We start from the raw sequence: 14,297 nt of genomic DNA, 5'->3' as shown, positions 1-14,297 counted from the left end.
GGGGCAGCCCCGCTGATAGCCTGTGGGCCGGGGCCTCGCAGGGCGGGAGCCCCAGAAAACCTGGCCTGCGGTTTGGCTGGACCACTCACTCACTCACAGAGAAGCTCTGCCCTGACTCTGGGCCTCAGTTTCCCCATCCGTGCACCTCAGAGCTGGACTAAATCAGTAGTTTTCAGATTTCAAGGTATTATCACCAGCAACAACTTTCTCCCCCCTTAAACAAATATGAAGGAATACTTAAAACAAGATAAGAGAGGGCGAATCTGGTAGACGAGGAGGCTAACGTGCCTGAAGCACCACTCCCCTGGGCGCCCTACTGCAGGTGGAGGGCCTCGAGTTGCTTGAAGATGGAGACTTACAAGCCTGTTCCGGTTTTAACGGTTTAGGAGTGGCTCTGCTCCGTGCTCGTTTCCTTCTGATATTGTTTTCTGCCTTCAGCAGCAGACAGGATGGAGTACACTGAGCTTCCCACAGTGTAGCTTTCGGGTGATGATGACTTTGGTCCCTGCCCTCTGTGGAAGCTGACGTGCCTTTAAAGAGGCAAGTCTTGTTTGCCACAACTCTACTCACAAATCCCGCAAAGCTCAGGGGAATGACTAAAATGATGTAAAACTGGCTGCAGGGACTTCCCGGTTGGTCCAGTGTAAGACTCTGTGCTCTCAACGTAGGGGGCCCGGGTTCAATCCCTGGTCAGGGAACTAGATTCTACATGGCGCAACTAAAGATCCCACGTGCTGCAACGAAGACTGCAGATCCTGAATGCTGCAGCTAAGACCCGCTGCAGCCAACTAAGTAAATGTTAAAGGAAAGGAAAACCAGCTGCAAAGGAGCAGGAGAGGCCAACTGCGTCCCTGGGCTTTGTGAGCCGCTGGGCCTGGAGCAAGGGGCTCTGGCAGCCTGGCTGAGGCCCTCAGGGTGGGGTGGGGTATGCTGCGATGGCCAAAGCTCCCCTGCTGACCAGGAGCGCCAGACGGGCCCCCTTACTATTCTGTCCCTGTCGTAACTCCCCGCAGACCACCTACAGAGAGCCCGCTCGGCGTCCCGGGAGAACCTCCTGACATGGCTATCCTGTGCTGGGTAGGCTCTCCTGGCCCTCCTCAACCAGCCATGCGGCGCTGAGCAAAGCTCCAAGGCTGGTCAGAGGCCAGGCCTCCTTGCCCCCTGAACAGCAGTGATGACCCTTCCTGAGCTGACCACCTGACATGGTTGAAAGAATCAAACAAGAACACTGGTCAAACAGCAGTCTGGGAACTGAGAAGGAATCTTTAAAGGGGAAGGAGTATAACTTATGCTGAGACATAGGGCTGCCATGAGTCGATGAAGTTCAGTCCCCCAAATCCCAGAGGATAAAGCTTTGTCTTACGATCCAGTCTTCCATGGGATCTCAGGGTGGGGGAGAATCAAGTCTGAGTCGCATCTCACCTTCAGAAAGAGTAGCTCACAACTACCAGGGCAGGACGCGGACTGGCTGGTGCCCACACACGTGCCAAACCACCGCAGCCCAAGCCATCCGCTGCCTACACTCAGCCCCGAGGGCCTTGGGTAGAAGGTCGGGGCTCTGCTGAGACAGCCCATGCGGTCTCCACCTGTACAAAAGGCACCGCAGTCCCTCCCTCTGTGCCCAGGATTCAGAGAACATCCCCGAGCGCTCTCAGGCCATTCTAGAGAGAAGAGCACCTCTGAGCCAAACCCCAGACCCTGAGATAGCTCGGAGCCCCCCACCAACCGAGCCAGGTGTCTGACTTCTGAGGAAGTGCTTCTGCCACACACACACACACACACACACACTCACACTCACACACTCATATACACAGTGCCACTAACGACAACTGGCATCCAGAGGCACAGGCTGGTGCGGTGATGGACCAGCGGACGGAGCGGGCGGCTCCATCGTAACCATAACTGTCTAGTGGTCGTGAGTCCTCCTGCCCTCTGGCCTCGGTCTCCCTATCAGTGCAACCGGGGGACCTGGGGAGGCTGCCATGGTCCCTCGGGCTGTACACCGCTACGGCTGCAGGTCTGCTCCTGAGGTCCCCTGTCCCCTGCGGCCCCCGTACTCACACAGTGGTCATGGCTGCAAGTCTGCAGGACAGGGAGCCCGAGGAGGTGAGTCCCGAGTTCCCGCCAGGCCAGCTGACCTGAGCGCACAGACTCTGGGAAGGCAGCAACTTGAGTTTTAGACTCTACTTGAAACCAAACAGGAAAAGGAAGCTGAACCAGAGACAAAGGGGAAACAAGCCCCAGTTGAGAACTGAAACCTAGGCAGAAAACAGAGAAACAGAGCTTGCGGCACAGAGCCCCCAGTGTGGGCGGCCCGCGTGCCAGGCTGCAGCCTCGCACTCCGGCACTTTCTGCAGGGGCCGGGCGGGTGGGTGCGGCGCGGAGAAGGCCAAGGCCCTGGCTCCCCACCTGTCCCGACTCGGGGGCCCAGCACCAATGGCTCCCTAGACGCTTTCGGAAAGGCACCTGGCCCATCCTCCAGCGTGCACACACGCCATGATGGCATTACAGCTGGGGACGGCCTGACGGTTTACTCGCTAATGAACTCCGTACTTCTGTTAGGGAGACGCTTCTCATGAATGGTGACATTTCTGTTATCGGTGGCCTGAAAGGAAAATATCTGAGGGGTGATGGAAGCCTGGCCTTGTCACCGGCTCGTTAACGGAACCTGGGCTTGTGTTTCCTCTGCTGTAAAATGGGGTTAATCATCCTCGGTCCGCCTGTCTCCACTGGGTTCTCAGGAAGGTAAGATCCACTCCCCTGCTTTCATTCAGAACTGACTGAGAACCCTCCAAGCGTCATGCGCTGTGTCAGAAACTGGAGACAAAACACTGACCTGAACGGCAACTGTTGTCCTTGAAGGGCTTTTACTGTTGAGAAAGGAAGCGACTGACAGGTTAGCAAATTGATGTGTTAAGATGTTATTACCGATAGAGCAGAAAACAGCTGTTCCGAGTATGGTACAGTAGAAAGAGTGCTTCTGACTGGAGAGCTGAAAGCACAGGCAGTGAGAGCCGAGTGCCGAAAATGCATTTTCAAAGGATTTCAAAGGTACACATCTCCCTTTAAAAGCAGCTTTAGGTTGCAAACCACAAACTTCGACATACTGTGGTTTTTTTCTTAGTTCAAAATATTTTCTATTTTACCCTGTGACTCTTTTATTATTGAGAAATACTTTAATTTCCAAATGTTCGGTGTTATCCTACTTCTGTTATTATTATTTATTTCTAACTTAATACTAGGAGAAGGCAATGGCACCCCAGTCCAGTGCTCTTGCCTGGAAAATCCCATGGACGGAGGAGCCGGGTAGGCTGCAGTCCATGGGGTCGCTGAGTCGGACACGACTGAGCGACTAAACTTTCACTTTTCACTTTCACTCATTGGAGAAGGAAATGGCAAACCCACTCCAGTGTTCTTGCCTGGAGAATCCCAGGGACAGGGGAGCCTGACGGGCTACCATCTATGGGGTCGCACAGAGTCAGACACGACTGACGTGCTACTGTGGTCAAAGAACGTACACAGGAGTCTTTCTTCATTTTCCCTGTATGACTTCAATCCTCTTAAATTTATGGAGGCTTGTTCAACGGCCCAGGAGGTAGTTGATCTTGGCGACTGTACCACATGCACAAGAAGGTGCGTTCTGACGTTGGGTACAGGGGTCAAAAAACGTCCGGCAAGTGAAGGTGCTTAACAGTTTGGTTCAGATCTTATGTCCGTATTGGTCTGCTGTCACTGCTGACTTATTTCTCTCTAACTGCTGTTACCAACTGCTGACACAAGAGTGTTACAACCTTCGACCATGATTGGGGGTTTGTCTATTTCTGTCAAATGGTTTTCCTCCACCTATTTTGAAGCTCTTGTTAGGTACATATATTTTTAAGGATATTCTATCTTCTGGATGAATGGCCCTTTTGATCAGTATAAAATGCCCCTCTTCATTGCTGCTAACACTGTCTTTAAGGTTACTCTATCTGATATTAATGCAACCATTCAAACTTCCTTCTGCTCACTGTTTGCCTGGTATATCTTTTTCTGTCCTTATAAATTCTTTTACTGCTAAAACAAGTTACCACAAACTTATGCCTTGTAACAGCACAAATTTATTACCTTAGTTTTATAAGATAATAGTAGGCCGGCCATCTGACACTGATCTCATGGCCTCACTGGGCTTGACCAAGGTGTTGGAAAGTTCAACAGGCTCTTCTGGAGGCTCAAAAGGAGAACAATTTCCTGGCCTTTTTACAGCTTCCAGAGGCTACCTGCACTCCTTGGCTAATGCTAGACATATATATTATGAAATAATCACCACAATCAAGCTAATGAGCATACCCACCTCTACCTGTTAATTGGAGTATTTAGTCCATTTACATTTATTGATGTGTTTGGGTAGAAGCCTATCGTTTTGCTATTTTTTCTGTTTATCTCATTTGTTTTTGGTTTCCCTGCTACTCCTTTCCTGCACTCTTTCGGGTAAACTAAATACTCTTTAAAACTCCATTTTAACTTTTCTATACTGTTGACTTTTTAGCTATTCCTCTTTACATTATTTTTTAGAGATCTTTCTAGGCATTTAAATATACATTCTTAACTTTGCACAGTATACTTAGAATTAATATTACACTAATGTAAAACATAAGAACTTTACGAGTGCATAAATCCACTCCCATCGTTAATGGTATAGTTCAGTCGCTCAGTCATGTCCGACTCTTTGCGACCCCATGAATTGCAGCACGCCAGGCCTTCCTGTCCATCACCAACTCCCAGAGTTCACTCAGACTCACGTCTATCAAGTCCGTGATGCCATCCAGCCATCTCATCCTCTGTCGTCCCCTTCTCCTCCTGCCCCCAATCCCTCCCAGCATCAGAGTCTTCTCCAAGAGTCAACTCTTCGCATGAGGTGGCCAAAGTACTGGAGTTTCAGCTTTAGCATCATTCCTTCCAAAGTAATCCCCAGGGCTGATCTCCTTCAGAAAGGACTGGTTGGATCTCCTTGCAGTCCAAGGGACTCTCAAGAGTCTTCTCCAACACCACAGTTCAAAAGCATCAATTCTTCGGCACTCAGCCTTCTTCACAGTCCAACTCTCACATCCATACATGACCAAAGGAAAAACCATAGCCTTGACTAGACGGACGGTAGTCGGCAAAGTAATGTCTCTGCTTTTGAATATGCTGTCTAGGTTGGTCATAACTTTTCTTCCAAGGAGTAAGCGTGTTTTTATTTCATGGCTGCAATCACCATCTGCAGTGATTTTGGAGCCCCAAAAAATAAAGTCTGACACTGTTTACACTGTTTCTCCATCTATTTCCCATGAAGTGATGGGACTGGACGCCATGATCTTCATTTTCTGAATGTTGAACTTTAGGCCAACTTTTTCACTCTCCTCTTTCACTTTCATCAAGAGGCTTTTTAGTTCCTCTTCACTTTCTGCCATAAGGGTGGTGTCATCTGCATATCTGAGGTTATTGATATTTCTCCCGGCAGTCTTGATTGTAGCTTGTGTTTCTTCCAGTCCGGTGTTTCATTTTTTTTCAGACTGAGGAACTGCAATTAGTGTTTCTTATACATCAGGGATGCTGGCAATAAAATCTCTTACCCTTCTTTTATTGGAATGTCTTTGTTTTGCTTAACATACTCAAAGGCATTTTTTTTTTTCTGAATAGAGGATGTTGAGATTTTTTTTTCCTATCAGCACCTCAAAAATGTTCTTCTACTGTCTGCTGGCATCCACAGCATCTGACAGAAGTCAGCCATCATCCACATCATCATCCTCTCTATGTAATCCTTCTTCTGGCCACCTTTAATATTTTCTCTCTTTCTTTGGTTTCCAGCAGTTGTGACCATGATGGCCTCCGGCGTGGTTCTCTTTATATTTATCCTGCTAGGGTTTACTGGAATTCTTGGATGTTTAAGTTCAGGCTTTTCACCAAACATGGGACATTTTGATAATTATTTCTTTAAACAATTTTTTCCTGTCCCACTGTTCCCTTTTCCCTCCAGAATTCTGATTCTACATATGTAGACCTCTTGTTACTATCTCACAAGTCACCAAGGCTGCTAATTTTTTTCAGTACTATTTTCCTGTTTCTCAGATTAGATGATTCCTATTGGTTCATTTCCAAGTCCACCAACACTTCCTGGCGCTGTCTCTGATCCACCTGTGATCTAGTCCAGGGAATTTTCTGGCTGGGCCACACAGCTTGCAGAGTCTCAGTCCCCTGACTAGGGACTGAATCCGTGCCCCCTGCTGTGGGAGCATGCAGTCCCAACGACTTGACCACCAGCGAATATTCCGTCATCCAGTGAATTTTAAACCTTTATTTCTAGGGCTATAGTTTCCATTTGGCAAATTTTTAATAATTTCCATTTCTCTGTCTCCATCTGTTTGGTCTTTTTATCCATCATTCCCTTTAAGTCTTTGAACATATTTTTATACCATCAACTTTGAAGTACTTGTCTGCTAGTTCCAACTTCAGAGCCACCTGTCTACTGATTTTTCCCCTTATGTATATAGGGCACATCTTCTGACTGTATGTCCATGAATTGATACATCTGACACTGTTATGATACACTCAGGGTCTGGATCATGGTGTCTTCCTTTAAAGGTACTGAGCTTGTCTCGGCTCTTAGGTAAATTATTGGCAGGTCCTTTCAGTGCTCTCAAGCTTGGATTAATTCTTTCTCAAGTTCTGGTTCCACTTTGAATTTAGTCCTAGGGTGTGTCCCTTTCTCAAGGGCATAGTCCTTATTCCTAAAGTGCAGCTGTTCTGGGGTCTCACCTGAATGCCTAGGTGCTCAGTGAGGCCTCTTCATTTGGGCTGACAGGCATCTCCAGCATCTCCCAGCACTGCCTGACCTTGGACATCATTCAGCTCCCAGCCCTACAGAAGGCCATCTGTGCTGAGACTCATGGAGAGTCTCACTCTACTCATTCACAGCAGCCCGCAGCCAACAACCTGAAGTGAATCCCTACACAAAACTCAAGCTGGCTTCCGCTTCCCTATTTCCTTGCCCTTGCAATGTCCAGCTATTTCAGAAGCTTGGAATTCCAACATCTGACTGCTGAGCTCACTAAGATCAACTTTTAGCTTGAGTTCCACCATTTTGTGCCAGGACCAGAAGGAAACTCCAGGTAGAAAGCTAGACCAATGGTGGGGCTTATCACGGGGGCATCTCCACTCAGAGTACTGTGCTGCCTGTTCAGTGCCTGAAAATTGTTAAGAACTTAATATTTCGTATGAATTTCAATATCCTCCATCTATTCAGGAATCTTGAATGCTTTGTTCAGTTTCATAGTTGTTTCTGTCAAGATGACAAGTCTATAACAATTACTCTGTCACAGCCAGAAGCAGAAGTTCATTATGATTATTAAAGTATCAACGGGCACTATTTTTCATTTCCTGAGCATTTCCTAAAGATACCAGGCTGAGTTTAAATATCATTATTATGGAAATGTGCCTTTTACTTTCATCCTTCATTTCGTCTGCTCTCCAAACATGTTTCTACTCTCTTTTTTTGGCTTCAATAAATAGGTAACAGGTAAGAGTGAATTTTGGGGGGCATTAAAAAAAAAACCCTCTACCATCTGGCTTTAATACAGCACTTGAGTGGAAGAATTCTGAGATGGAGCAAGAAACATGGAAAGATCTATGGCCAGAGATTTTGAGATATGGAGTCTAGCCCATGCTTCATTACTGGCATGCTGTTTGTCCTTAGGCATTCACTTCCTCCATGTTTGACCTAGCTGCCTCATGTTCAATGAAAGGACCGGTTATAGTAATAACTATGGGTTGCAGGTGCAGCACCAGTTTCTAAGTCGACTGTGTCAGGGAAATAGAAAATGTTGGAAAAGTAGGATAGGGGCTGTTGACACTTGAAGAGAAATTTAGTGAGACAGTTAAAAAAATGTTCTGTTTAAGGTAGCACCTTATAATGTGTTACTACGAATTGAGTTCAGCATCTAGTAAGCTGTTCTGAATATACTAGGTACAGGGCAGATGCTGACTGCATCAATAAATATACCAATAAAGAAATGAAGCCAAGGAGCACCAAATCTCACATAGGATATTAAATTGAATGCTAAGGCACGGCTCTTGATCATGCTCAATAAATGACAACTATACTGACTTGAATTGAAAGAGGTATTTTCCACGTGGCTGGATCCCAAAAGGAAGCAGAATGGTTGAAAATAAATTAGGGAGCTATACTAAAAGATAGCTTACTTAGGAAATGTAGTTAAGATCTAGTCGCCGTGTGGCTTAAGTCACTGGTTGATTTTAGTTTCCTTTTCTCTAAACAGACTAATCTCTCTTCTACTTAGTCTTGGTGGGATATTTGAGCATAAAAGCGTCTTTGTTTAAGAAATACAGAAAAAAAAATCATGCTTATATAATACTGGCTTTTCATGAGAATTTGTGTTAAAAAGAAGGCAGAGTGTTCTGAGTAGAAGGTCCTTCTGAGTAGAAGGTCCTTGTGTTCTAGGAGTAGAGAAAAAGAGGACAGAGAAATGACTACACGGAATTAGTGACCATCACTGGTGCCCTTCTCCTTCATTTCTTTATTCATACATTTATTCATGAGCTCAACATCTACCCTGCACCGACTATACCCTGAACAGCGTTACTAGGTGCTGAGCTCAATTCGCAGTAACACATTATAGGGTGCTTCCTTAAACAGAATTTCATAACTGTCTCACTGATTTACTCTTCAAGTGTCCAGAGCAATTAGCAAGCTTCATGACCAACTGCAGTCAGACTTTTGTCCTCTAAGACCCAATTTACATACTGCTCTTCAAGGAGGCACTTAGTGCCCCCCACACCCCCAGAAAAAGTCATTCCTGCTGCTGTGTTTCTTCAGCACTTAACAACATTATCAGTTCAGCTGTCATAGATGACTTCCTTTAGGTAGGAGCTACCATGTTTTATTCATCCGTTATAACCACCTGTGCCCAGCATAATTCTTGGTACATAGTGGGTGTTCAGAACTGTTCTGCTGCAGAGACTGGGATTAAAAAGATACGAACTATGGGTGGTACAGAGAGGATACAGATACGGTCTTGCTTTTCAAACCTAAGCATCTGGAAAGGGAAGAGATGGGCTTTGTCCATATTATTATCGTGATCTGCCCGAGGAACTTCCATCTCAACTTAAGTGAAAGCGTTAGTCGCTCAGTTGTGCTTGACTCTTTTCGACCCCACAGACTGTACCTCTGTCCGTGAAGTCTCCAGGCAAGAATACTGGAGTGGGTTGCCATTCCCTTCTACAGAGGGTCTTCCTGACCTAGGGATCAAACTTGGGTCTCCACATTGCAGCAGATTCTTTACTATCTGAGCCACCAGGGGAGCTAAGCTCCTGGCCAAACTCATCTGCAGCACAAACCCACACAGGACTAGGGGGGCAACTGAACGTTCCGAGAAAACAATGAACTCACAGGGAGAACCGTAGTACCTCTAAGAAGTACAAGCACTACAAAACGAAGATTTAAAAGAAAGGCGTCATTTAAACGACGAAAACTGTGACACACAATAAGAAACACATATTTCCTCTTTGTCCCTGTCTCTGGCTCTGAGGTCTCCAAACGCTTGGAATTTCCAAAGTATAAGAGCAAGGGAAGCATTCCTTGTTTTAATACTTGGTCTTTTAGTCTTCACTTCCTGAAACAGCTTTGTGTGAAAGCTATAAAAGAGAACCGTGTCTTTTTGTTATTGATAACAAGCACCTTTCAACCACCCCTGAGTTTACGTTAATGAAGTGACTTTTGGAAACCCCCTAAGGGAACCCCCTTAGATTGTAATTTACAATCCAAAGCCTCTGCTTCCAAGAAGGTTGAGTTCAGTAATCATGGGCTATGATGTACTCAACCATGCCTATTTGACGGAGCCTCCATAACATCCCCAAAGGGCAGGGTCTGGAGAGCTTCCAGCTTGGTGGAGAGAATGCATCCAGAGCTGGCAGGACGAGACAACCTCCACACGAGGACAGAAGCCCCTGTGCTCAGGACCATTCTGGACTCTGCCTTGTATGTCTTTACATCTGACTCCATCTGTATCCTTTCATCTCCTTTGTAATAAACTGGTTCCCTGAGTTCTCCAAACTCTTCCAAGGAAACTAATTGAACCCCACCAAAGGGGGTATGGGAGCCTCCAATTAATAGCCAGTTGGTGGGAAGCCCAGGTAATAACCTGGATTTGTGACTGATATCTGAAGCAAAGGTGGGGGTGGACTGGGTGGTAACAGCCTTGTGGGACAGAGCCCGTAGCCTACGGGATCTGACGCTATCTCCAGATCATTGCAGGACACCCAGTTAGTGTCGCAAAAATGCTTCATGTGTGAAAACCTCACACATCTGGGGTCAGAAGTGAAGCAATGGCGGTCTACAAATAACAAATGTTGGACAGGGTGTGGAATAAAGAGAAGCCTCCTACACCTGGTGGAAATTCAAACTGGTGCAGCCACCATGGAGGACTGCACGGAGCTTCCTTAGGAAATGAGAGTTACCAATATGTCATGTGATCCGGCAATCCCACTCCTGGGCATGTATCTGGAGAAAACTCTAATTTGAAAAAATACATGCACCTCAGTGTTCAAAGCAGCACTATTTACAGTAGGCAAGACATGGAAGCAACCTAAGTGTTCATCAACAGGAGAACAGACGAAGAACATGTGGCCCATATACACAATGGAACCCTGCTGCTGCTGCCGCCGCTGCTCAGGTGCTTCAGTCGTGTCCGACTCTGTGCGACCCCATAGACGGCAGCCCACCAGGCTCCCCCGTCCCTGGGATCCTCCAGGCAAGAACACTGGAGTGGGTTGGCACTTCCTTCTCCAATGCATGAAAGTGAAAGGGAAGTCTCTCAGTCGCGTCTGACATCTGACCCTTAGTGACCCCATGGACTGCAGCCCACCAGGCTCCTCCGTCCATGGGATTTTCCAGGCAAGAGTACTGGAGTGGGGTGCCATTGCCTTCTCCAACAATGGAATACTACTCGGCCATAAAAAAGAATGAACTAATGTCATTTGCAGCAACATGGTTGGACCTAGAGATTATCCTACTGTGTGAACTAAGTCAGAGAAAGACAAATATTGTGTGATGTCGTTTACATGTGGAATCTAAACCATGACACAGATGAATTTATTTAGGAAACGGAAACAGACTCACAGACACCAAAAATAAACTTATGGCTACCAAAAGGGAAAGAGAGGGGAGGGGTAAATTAGGAGTTTGGGATTAACAGATAGATACTAGTATGCATAAAATAGATAAACAATAAGGTCCTATATAGCACAGGAAACTATATACTCTGTATCTTGTAATAAATTATAACGGAAAAGAATCTGAAAAAAAAAAACCTCCCCCACACACATATTTATATATATTTATAGAACTGAATCACTTTGCTTTACACCAGAAACTAACACGGCATTGTAAATAAACTATACTTAATAAAAATAAATAAAAATTTAAAAAGTGAAGCAGTGTTGTAGTAGAGTAGTGTGATAGTAAATGAAACACACAGAAGCTTTTCTTATGGACAAACTATACCATGGGAAACACTTTGAAAATTTAACCAGCATAATAAAACCATTGGAGATATAGGGAAGATACAATTATAAGGTGGGAATAAGCTATGAGAAAGAAGAACCAAGTAATTTTTTAGTGTAAAAATATAACTGTTGAAATAAAGAACTCAATGGGCAGCCTCAGTGGAAGAGCTGACAAGAGATGAAAAACACAAAATCACGTCACACAACTGACCTGGGCTCCCCTGGTGGCTTAGATGGTAAAGAATCTGCCTGCAGCGTGGGAGACCCAGGCTGGAAAGATCCGCTGGAGAAGCAAATGGCGGCCCGCTCCACAACTCCTGCCTGGAGAATCCCAGGGACAGAGGAGCCTGGAGGCTGCAGTGCAGGGGGCCGCAAAGAGTCGGACACGAATGAGCGACGGACACAACACAACAAAAGGCCCATCAGGAAGGAAGAGCAAGGAAAGGAGAAAAGTACCAACTCCTGTGAGAAGAGAAGAGAAAGAGATGAAACATCTGGAGAATCAATGACGGAATTTCTCAGAATCCAAGAAAGAAAGACCTAACAGCTTAGACTGAAAAGGCTCACAGGGTGACAAACAGAATTGATAAATGAAAAAAAAAAAAAATTGATAAATGAAACACATAAGTATGCATGTCCAAGCACCCAGATTATAATATTTACAAACATCAGACAAAGAGAAAATTCTAAAAAGTTTCCAAGTGTAAAATCAGATCACCAATAGAAAAATGAAAGTCAGACCAGACTTCTACATCCTAGCTGCAAAAAGACAATAGAATGTTATCTTCAGAATTCTAGTGGGAAAACCTTCGATACTTGCATTTCATACCAAACTAAATTATTATTTAAATATGAGGGGGAAATGCATTTTCAGGTATATAAGGTCTTAAGTTTACCAGGTACAGATCTTACTTTGAAGACCTTTTACTGGATATATTCAAGCACAAAAGAACATTTATGAAGAAATAACTAGTTACAAAAAAGCGGGAGCATATAATTTAACACTGTTCAGCCATAAAAGGGAGGTAGGTACTGATACACGCCACAGCATAGGCAAGCCTTGAAATCATTACGTGAAGTGAAGGAAGCCAGATATCAAGACCACACACTGTATGATTCCATTTAAACAAGAAATGTAGAATTCACAGAGAGACAGGACACAGATCACCACTGTCACAGTGGTGCTAATTTGTGTCTGGATCTTAATCCATAAAGGTGACTGAGTGGCAGCAGTGCCACTGAAAGAAAAGTTAACGTTACTCACCGACCCCCTGAAACAAAAGGTCTGTGCTGCAGAGGCGCCAGTGCTGGTCCGCAGGCAGGAAGGAGCGAGCGGAAGGCCAGGGGCTGCAGCCTTTCTCGGAATTTCCGTGGGGAAAGCAGGGCGGGATAAACAGACTAGGATTGGCTGGTTTGAATAATTCCAGCAGGCTGTGGGGCCCGGAGAAGCTTTAGGGCAGGAAGAAATACTGGCTTGGAATGTGAGCCAGACAGAGAAGGATGAAGAGTATGGACTGCAGACTGGCTGGTGTGTTTACGAAAAGTGAACTCACCAACAGATTTACTGTCTACAGTAAATTTACTGCCCTGGGAAGGGCAGTCTCTCCTCAACCAGCAAGAGCCCCCAAAGATGGCAAAACATTAAAAAAAATATATATATATATAATGAATAAAATTAAAAATATAATGAATATGGGGGGATGGTAGGGAGGTATGGGAAGAGATGACTTAATAAGCATGGAGTTTTCTTTTGAAGTGATATAAAAAGGTTTTGAAAATATCACTGAATTGCAAACTGCAAAATGATTTAAATGGCTAGAAAAATGGGGGGGGTGTTGGCGCGAAAATCTGATAAAGTTTCTTGCAGCTGGAGGTTTAATTATGTTTGAGTAAGCAATGATAGTCAGAAACCATTTTTTAAGGGAGCGTATTTCTAATTCTGAACAAAAATTCCTTGTGTGTGTGTGGGGGGGGGGGTTACTCTACGAGGAAGAGAGGTCAGAGCACACTGAAGACCCAGGGAAGCCAGACCCTGACCAGACTCCAAACACTGCTGATGAAAACGAAGAGTGAGCAGGGGCACAGTGAGCTAGGAGGAGCAGCTGGCAGAGGGAAGAGAGAGCCTTTAGTTTTCAACTCAATTTAAGAAAATTCAGCATGTGTATCAGAATGGGGATGGCAGTGGGAGGGGGGGAGAAAACAAGGAAAAAACAGCGTTAAAAATAGAAAATACAGACTAAGAAGAAATATGTGTACTATTCTAGTCCCCCAGTTTTTCTGCTTATGTACCCTCTAGAAATATTTAGAAAAATTATATACCCTGCTGCATATTTTTAAGGTGACATCTATAATTTTTCATGGGAAACGTGGTGAGCCAGGGACGAGACAGCAGATAAAGCCAAGGAGGGTCTGGGAACACAGGGGCAGAAAGCCCAGACCCTTATCATCCCTCCCGCCCCCAAGTTGTGACGGTCAATGGAGTAGTATAACCCGTCCCCCCTCCCACCCCAGAGGGAGAAGGCACCTGCCCTACCCTTCCCCTACCCAGTGTACACGAGGCATTCAACCAGCAAACGACCCGCAAGACCCCTAGCCCACTCCTTGTACCCTGGGGACCCCTGTTCAGCGTCAGTTCTCCCTTGAGCTGGCCCGCCGTTCTAACAGCGTCTCCCACTCTGCTGCTGCTGCAAAGTCACCAGTCGTGTCCAACTCTGTGTGACCCCCTAGACGGCAGCCCACCAGGCTCCCCTGTCCCT

The 14,297-nt window shown here is 45.7% G+C and overlaps 1 protein-coding gene across 3 annotated transcripts in view; it reads right to left on the bottom strand.

Annotated features, from left to right (window-relative positions):
* The window catches only part of EVL (Enah/Vasp-like), a 71,814-nt gene extending 58,966 nt beyond the window's left edge, over nt 1–12,848 (bottom strand). For 2 of the 3 annotated variants that reach the window (XM_052659633.1, XM_052659635.1), the window contains exon 1: nt 2,062–2,173. In XM_052659633.1, coding sequence (XP_052515593.1) covers nt 2,062–2,072 — 11 coding nt within the window. In that variant the 5' untranslated portion in view covers nt 2,073–2,173. Of the gene's footprint in view, nt 1–2,061; nt 2,174–12,805 lie in introns of those variants that run through there. The other variant, XM_052659634.1, reaches the window with a different exon arrangement.
* Nucleotides 12,849–14,297: the final 1,449 nt, after the last annotated feature.

The sequence above is a fragment of the Budorcas taxicolor genome, chromosome 21, assembly GCF_023091745.1.
Source record: "Budorcas taxicolor isolate Tak-1 chromosome 21, Takin1.1, whole genome shotgun sequence".
Classification (NCBI taxonomy): domain Eukaryota; kingdom Metazoa; phylum Chordata; class Mammalia; order Artiodactyla; family Bovidae; genus Budorcas; species Budorcas taxicolor.
The sequence above is the reverse complement of the archived record's forward strand: the minus strand, read 5'-3'. Positions and strand labels throughout refer to the sequence as shown.